This window comes from Salmo trutta, chromosome 25, assembly GCF_901001165.1.
Source record: "Salmo trutta chromosome 25, fSalTru1.1, whole genome shotgun sequence".
NCBI classification, from domain to species: Eukaryota; Metazoa; Chordata; class Actinopteri; order Salmoniformes; family Salmonidae; genus Salmo; species Salmo trutta.
This window is the reverse complement of record NC_042981.1, coordinates 48,720,661-48,729,380: the sequence shown is the minus strand read 5'-3', so window position 1 is coordinate 48,729,380 and position 8,720 is coordinate 48,720,661. Positions and strand designations below refer to the sequence as shown.

General features: G+C 38.9%; 1 protein-coding gene across 1 annotated transcript; it reads left to right on the top strand.

Moving 5' to 3' along the window:
* The first annotated feature begins 266 nt into the window (after positions 1–266).
* LOC115162653 (kelch domain-containing protein 1) lies at positions 267–4,559 on the top strand. The gene is made up of 14 exons (XM_029714145.1): positions 267–356; positions 702–814; positions 1,010–1,080; positions 1,703–1,820; positions 1,951–2,063; positions 2,241–2,325; positions 2,434–2,517; positions 2,676–2,756; positions 2,950–3,008; positions 3,133–3,242; positions 3,348–3,420; positions 3,638–3,722; positions 3,975–4,027; positions 4,291–4,559. Exons 2-14 carry the CDS (start codon positions 707–709, stop codon positions 4,424–4,426), a joined length of 1,176 nt encoding a protein of 391 aa, XP_029570005.1. The 5' UTR covers positions 267–356; positions 702–706; the 3' UTR covers positions 4,427–4,559.
* Positions 4,560–8,720: the final 4,161 nt, after the last annotated feature.

Below are 8,720 nucleotides of genomic sequence, written 5' to 3'. Positions count from 1 at the left end.
TTCTTGAAAAATATAACTTATAAATGTGTTTTTAAACAAAGAAAATGTAAACAAACACTATATAGGCTCAAAATATGATTAAACTATAATGTTTTATATCATGGATGGTCAATCCTTGCACCCATAGCTCTGTCTATTAATTTGAGAGTGATTACATTTCTCCAGCCCCATCCCTAGGCTTTTTACCGAACCATGGGTGGGAACACCTTTATTGTTTTTAATGCTGATTGCCGCTATTAGGTTAGGGTTTCCGTAGGGACGTCCCAAGGATCCCAGATAGTACAAATCACGATTATGCCGAGATTTGCTGTTTGAAGTCAGCTGATGTTGTTAAAACACCCCGTATTCACAGACATGTAAGTATATAAATTATTACTTGAATATTTATTAATGTATTATCCTCCATGTGTTTATTCATCATATCTCAATAGTATTCTCATATTTACAACATCCTGCCTGAAGCTTATCAGGGCAAGAAAAACTTGTCTTCTCTCAAAGCTGTTGCACTTGATTAAAAACAACTTGAGACGACAGGACGCGACCTATTGTAATTCTTCAATTTACCATCCTCACTCTTCGCTGTGTTGACAAAAATGAGCAACTCGGATCTCTGAGCAGATTTCTTCAACGATACTATAATGTCCTGACAGTGATATTTGTTTCAATGTAGCAACGTATCCTCTTTTATTTTTCCTTATTAGCATTCATGGATTCTGCAATTGAAAAGCACTGTTCAGAGCTTGTAGCCCGTGAGCGAAGCGGTCATACGGCTCTAATTGAGAGAAATGTCCTGTACGTGTGGGGAGGCTACGTGGTAAGCAGAAACTGTCAAACAGAAAGCCTACCTGGCTGCAACTGTCTTGACAAGCATTGCCAATGGATAGTGTTTTCTTTCATTTATGTTTTGCATTTCACCAACATGCTATTTGGATCATGAAAAAATATTCAAGGATTATGCAATATGTTGATTGATGCCAAATTACTACTCTATGTTACTTGTTTTCTGCAGTCAATTGCTGATGATGAAGTTTTCCTACCTAATGATGAAATCTGGTTATATGACTTAGAAAGAGGTGTATGGTAAGAATATGAATGGAATTTTAACAAAGTAACACATTTCTAAGATCATGAATGGAGAAGTTGATATCTTATGAGAACTAAACTTGATTTTGATTCTACTACAGTCAAAAAACAACCATGCAACAATTTACTTTGCCAGTTTTTGCCCAGTGGGTTGGTTCAGTGCAAAAGTTGAATCATTTCATTTCAACAACAAAAACAATCTATGTGATGACATTGAATCAATGTGGAAAACTGATTCGATTTGCAAAAACGCATCGACGTCAGGGAATTTTGTAATTGTTTCACCCAACGTTTAACCTAAATCCAATGACAGGGTTATTATTTTTTTTATTTCATATTGAATTCACATCAACCAAATGTAAATCAAAACTAGATGTTGAGCTGACGTCTGTGCCAAGTGGGAAATATTTGAGAGATGTAAACACTACATTTCATAATTATGGAGCTCTGCATTAGAGGTTGTTACATGTTATTTACAATGTTGTTACATAGAAGTTTATTGATACAAAGAAATATTGGTCAGTGGTTTGTGTTTATATCTGTACTCTATGCTTTTTGTTAATTTTGCGCCCTGCAACTTACATTTCCCTGTTTTGTTTGTTTATTCTCCATTCTGAAGGGAAATGTGCAGGATGTCAGGAGAGGTCCCGCCCCCCATGTCAGGCACCTGTGGCTGCTCTCTGAATGGAGACATGTACATATTTGGGGGATGCGATGACAACAGCCAGACCAACCAGGTAAACCCAATCAATAGAAAAAGCCCCCTAATGTACAGTACATTTGCAAGGATGTGTGAAAATCCTCAATAGCTTACTAAGCCTTACATTGTTTTGTTTACATTTACATGCTGAAATGGTCTGTTTTCAGCTTTACTGTGTCAATCTTCTGGATGGAAAATACACTTGGAGGAAAGTTAGCCATAAGAGTGGCTCCCCTCCCTCACCCAGAGATAAGCTCTCTTGCTGGGTTTTCAATGACAGGCAAGCATTCTTTAAAAAAAAAACAATGCCCATGGCAGTACTGCCCTAATTGGGAAGATTTATAAATCGAACCTTGCCACTTTACTATTGGTGGTGATCTAAAAAATTGTTGGGGGTGCACAGCTACCCTGTAAAACGAAACCCTTGTGATTGGGATATGTTTTGGTTATTCTGTAGGCTCATCTACTTTGGCGGATATGGTCATAAGCAACTTGATGACATCAATAACAACAGAAGCTTCCTTATGGATGAGGCATCATGGGTAATTTTTGCTTATGGATGCAATTATAGCCAAAGGCATAAATACATTTTCTAGTACTATTAACTATTTTAACTTTATTATATGGATTAGTAATACTGTGCTCTGTAGATGGATGACATCTATTGGGGATGGAACAATGAAGTCCATATGTTTGACCCAACATCGGCCAGTTGGAGTGAACCACATACCAGTGTAAGACAATACATTGAACGTGTTTATTTATTTAAAAAAAGACATGATATCATATACAATAAACAATAAACTTAAGAATGTGCTATGACATCACATGATTTGAGGAATGGAACATACAAGGCACATATACTTTATTTGTGGATATCTACTGTCTACAGGGTTGTGCACCTGACCCCAGAGCTGCCCATGCCAGTGCAACACTTTGCCACAAAGGATATGTATGTGGGGGCAGAATAAGGGTGAGAAATTATTAATTTTAACTCCTCTCCATGGTTGCATTGAAACACAGACACAAAAATCCTAAAGTGTATTGCTAATAAGATTTGTGGGATTACATATTTTATTGTACATACAAGTTTAAATATACATACTTAACTCAAGTTTTTTTGATTTGGTTTGAAATAAGATCTTCATTTTTCTTTTCACTTTCAGGAAACCAGGACAAGTGACATTTATTGTCTAGATCTAGAATCATGGACATGGTCCGAAATGTACGCATTTACTGTTCACTCTTTCAAATGCTCAACTTAAAATGGTTACTTTCCTGTTCTATACTGTTATGACAACACGCTTGATTTTATTTTTTTAACTGTTCTTTCAAAATGGCTTTTCTAGAGTACCAGCATCCAATGTGCCAGTGGGAAGGTCGTGGCATACTCTCACTGCAATATCTGACAGCGGTTTGTTTCTATTTGGAGGACTGAGTATAGACTGCAAACCAATGAGTAAGTCATTTACCTGTACAGATTCAAAATCCTACCTCTGTACCTTAATAAGGTCCACGGAAACATGGCATTCGCTTTTCTAAAAAATAAATTATATCTCTCCAGGCGATGGCTGGGTATTTGATGTTGGGACGAAGAAATGGAGAGAGTTTGAGCATCCATACATGAACAAACCAAGGTAGTGCATGTTCAAGTTGTTTGTATCATGTTTAAATCAAGCTAAATTACTAAACTGGTATTGGATAGCATTACATGTTCCAATCTAAAGTCTGAGGAATGTACCTAAAATGTGCAAATGATAAAACTGTAAGCACATTGTCTGACCCATAGAGATCCTTTAATTCACTTTATATGTAATTCTATGATCTGACCCTTTATTTATTTTCCACTCTCAGGTTGTGGCACACAGCATGCCAAGGGAAAGACTCTGATGTCATTGTGTTTGGGGGTAGTTGCAACTACATCCTTCTAGTAGACACAGTAAGTATAATGGAAACCACCTTAGAATCATTCTGATTCTATGGAAACCACTCAAGGAACTTCCCTAATCATTCACATTGGATGATTTTACCATTTGTGACAGGAAGGAAATTGCTCGGTATTATGTTAATGTTAAATTATTAAAATTCATAAGCAGATCATTTGATGAATTATGGAACACGTATCATGAATTATGGAAGACATGTTTACAATGAGCTGTTATGGTACTGTTTCGTTATCACCTTTCTTCAGGGTCACTGCAATGATGCACTTGTTTTCCAGATCCAGCCCTACCCACTCTTTCGGTAACTAATCAATTATGATAATTCAATGAGGGAGAATCTGTCTCAGCTAGAAGACACTGATATTTTGTTGACTGATAAAACAAAACAATATTCTATATACAGAATGATCCCCATACAAATAGTTAATGGAATTTATTATTTTGCTATTACATAGATGCTATGACACAGTGACAGTTTAGTATAGTAAGCTACAACTACCAAATGCATGCAATGCCCTCTTAGCCTATACTTAAAACGTCTTTCTTTTTTTAAATGTCTCACAGGATATGTGAGGATTACATAGCCAAGAATGTGAAGAACTGCAAGATGCTTGAAAAACAGCTTCCATTTGTGCCCCCAAAACTACTGCCAGCTGTACAGAAGAGAATATCATTTTTTCAGACAACAAAGAAAATATAGCATTGTCAGATATAAATATTAAGGGAAATGTTCAGTATTATAAACTAGGGGGTTTGAGTCCTGAATGCTGATTGGCTGACAGCCGTGGTATATCAGACTGTATACCACATGTATGACAAAACATTTATTTTTACTAATTACGTTGGTAACCAGTTTATAATAGCAATAAGGCACCTCGGGTTGGTGGTGTATGGCCAATATACCACAGCTAAGGGCTGTATTCAGGCACTCCGTGTTGCATCGTGCATAAGAACAGCCCTTAGCCATGGTATATTGGCCATATACCACCAACCGCCGAGGTGCCGTATTGCTTAAGTAGACTACAGTAAACTGATAATGCAGAGTTCAGACTATGTTCCGCATATTACTGTTGAGAAGGCCTTCATAGTATGTGGGGCGATTTGTCTTACAAAACATTATTGATTTATTGTCAAATGTCTTACAGTGTATTTTACAAGGCATTCAGAAATTATTCAGACCCCTTAACTTTTTCCACATGTTATGTTACAGCCATCATTACTTTAACACATGGTCAGTCAATCCGGAAAATTTCAAGAACTTTAAAAGTTCATTCAAGTACAGTCGCAAAAACCATCAAGTGCTATGATGAAACTGGCTCTCATGAGGACCCCCACAGGAACGGAAGACCCAGAGTTACCTCTGCTGCAGAGGATGAGTTCATTAATTACCGCCTCAGAAATTGGAGCCCAAATAAATGCTTCAGAGTTCAAGTAACAGACACATCTCAACATCAACTGTTCAGAGGAGACTGCGTGAAATCCGGCCTTCATGGTCGATTTGCTGCAAAGAAACCACTACTAAAGGACACCAATAAGAAGAAGAGACTTGCTTGGGCCAAGAAACATGAGCGGTGGAAATCTGTCCTTTGGTCTGATGAGTCCAAATGTGGAGATTTTTGGTTCCAACTGCTGTGTCTTTGTGAGAAACAGAGTAGGTGAACGGATGACCTCCGCATGTGTGGTTCCCACCATGAAGCATGGAGGAGGTGTGATGGCGCTTTGCTGGTGACACCGTCAGTGATTTATTTAGAATTCAAGGCAAACTTAACCAGCAATGCCTACCACAGCATTCTGCAGCGATACGCCATCCCATCTGGTTTGCATTTAGTGGGACTATCATTTGTTTTTCAACAGGACAATGACCCAAAACAGCTCCAGGCTGTGTAAGGGCTATTTTACCAAGGAGAGTGATGGAGTGCTACAGTACATCAGATGACCTGTCCTCCACAATCACCTGACCTCAACCCAATTGAGATGGTTTGGAATGAGTTGGACCGCAGAGTGAAGGAAAAGCAGCCAACAAGTGCTCAGCATATGTGGGAACTCCTTCAAGAATTTTGGAGAAGCATTCCTCATGAAGCTAGTTGATAGAATGTCAAGAGTGTGCAAAGCTATCATCAAGGCAAAGGGTGGCTATGAAGAATCTAAAATATTTTAATTTGTTTAACACTTTTTTGGTTACTACATGATTCTGTGTTATTTCATAGTTTATGGTTTTTACTATTATTCTACAATGTAGAAAATAGTAAAAATAAAGAAAAACCCTTGAATGAGTAGGTGTGTCCAAACCTTTGACTGGTACTGTAAGTATTCAGACCCTTAGCTATAAGACTCGAAATTGAGCTCAGGTGCATCCTGTTTCCATTCATCATCCTTGAGATGTTTCTACAACTTGATTCGGGTTTACCTGTGGTAAATTCAATTGAATGGACATTTGGAAAGGCGCACACACATCCTGTTTCCATTGATTTGGAAAAGGCACACACCTGTCTATATAAAGGTCCCACTGTTGACAGTGCATGTCAGAGCAATAACCAAACCATGATGTTGAAGGAATTGTTCATAGAGCTCCGAGACAGGATTTGTGTCGAAGCACAGATCTGGGGGAGTGTACCAAAAAAAATTCTGAAGCATTGAAGGTCCCCAAAAACACAGTGGCATCCATCAATCTTAACAATGGAAGAAGTTTGGAAAGACCAAGACTCTTCCTAGTGCTGGCCACCCAGCCAAACTGTGCAATCGGGGGAGAAGGGCGCAGTGGTCTAAGGCACTCCATCTCAGTGCTTGAGGCGTCACTACAGACACTGTCGCCCGAGTTTAGCCGGTATAGGCCGTCTTTGTAAATAAGAATGTTCTTAACTGACTTGCCTAGTTAAATAAAAGGGCCTTGGTCAGGGAGGTGACCAAGAACCCGATGGTCACTCCAGAGTTCCTGTGTGAAGATGGGAGAACCTTCCAGAAGGACAACCATCTCTGCAGCACCACCAATCAGGCCTTTATGGTAGAGTGGCTACACGGAAGCCACTCAGTAAATACACATGACAGCCCGCTTGGAGTTTGCCAGAAGTGCCTTCTAAAGGACGATGAAACCAAGATTGAACTCTTTGGCCTGAATGCCCAAGCATCATGTCTGGAGGAAACCTGGCACCATCCCTACGGTAAAGCATAGTGGTGGCAGCAACATGCTGTGGGGATGTTTTTCAGCGGCAGGGCCTGGGAGACTAGTCAGGATCGAGGGAAAGATGAACAGAGCAAACACAGACAGATCCTTGATAAAAACCTGCTCCAGAGTGCTCAAGACCTCAGACTGGGGCAAAGATTCACCTTCCAACAGGACAACAACCCTAAGCACACAGCCAAGACAACGCAGGAATGGCTTCGGGACAATTCTCTGAATGTCCTTGAGTGGCCCAGCCAGAGCTCGGACTTGAACCCGATCGAACATCTCTGGAGAGACCTGAAAATAGCTGTGCAGCAATGTTCCCCATCCAACCTGACAGAGCTTGAGAGGAGCCTTCCCTGTAGCTCAGTTGGTAGAGCATGGTGTTTGCAACACCAGGGTTGTGGGTTCGATTCCCACGGGGGGCCAGCACAGAAAAAAAAAAAAATGTATGAAATTGTATGAAATGTATGCATTCACTACTGTAAGTCGCTCTGGGTAAGAGCGTCTGCTAAATGACTAAAATGTAAATGTAAAAATGTAAATCTGCAGAGAAGAATGGGAGAAGTTCCCCAAATACAGGTGTGCCAAGCTTGTAGCGTCATACCCAAGAACCCTCAAGGCTGTAATCGCTTCCAAAGGTGCTTTAACAATGTACTGAGTAAAGGGTCTGAATACTTATATAAATGTGATATTTTCCAGTTTAAAAAAAATTTGTAATACATTTGCAAAAATTTCTAAACCTGTTTTTGCTTTGTCATTATGGGGAAGTGTGTGTGTAGATTGAGGGGGGAAAAAAGAATTTAATACATTTTAGAATAAGGCTTTAACGTAACAAAATGTGCAAAAAGTCAAGGGGTCTGAATAATTTCCGAATGAATTGTATATGATGACTATGAATGGATGTGTATTCTGCCTGCAACAAAAGCAAAGGCATTTTAATAAAGAAGACTGTTGTAATGTTTGAAATCATTCCTAATTTGTACAAATTCAACTTTGCTTTGGCCACCACCCCAACATGGTTATAATAACATATAAACCTTTTGATGAGTCATAAAAATGTTAATTCACTGAAGTCAGAGAGGCTGAAGTTATTATTATTACTTTTTTCGCTTTTTAGACAAACGTCACGCAATTGGACGAGCCCCTTTCCTGGGCCCAGCACCTGCCTTGTTGCCATGGTTTCGGCAGAGCGAATGCTCTCTTAGCGTGGTGTTTTGGGAAATGCATTTTACATCTTCGACCGTTGTAGGAAAATGCATCGCTAAAACCTAAATTCCTAAACCTAAATTCCATCGCTATCTGGAAACCGGGCCCTGAGGTGATTGGTTAAAAAAAACAATTAGTTGTGTAAACGCAACCAGTAACACTCCCATGTCTTCAGTATCTATTTCAGAGTTCTTATATTTCTTATACATATTCTTCTTTTTACAAAAGGGGACATATTCTTCTTTCTACAAAAGGGGAAAGGTTACTTCTCGTGTATTTAGATTTACTTACCTTGTGCTGTTACATGTTGAGGGTGTGGAACAGCTCACCATTTGAGCATAGCTTCTACAGCTGCAAAGTGCTGTACTCAGACCATGCCAAGAGGGTCAAGTCTGCTTGAAATATCAAAGAGCATTAGTCACACCAAAATAAATACTACAATTTTAAACAATTGTATTACTGTTATCATAATTTTCTTGAACATTGTTTGTATTACTACAAGGTGTAACCAGATGATAATGGAATTCTAAATCTCCAAACATAATCTAATTGAGACAAGGATCAATAAGGATGGTAACTTTAATTTCTTTAAATCTTGTACCAATATAGTAAAATGTAATTACAT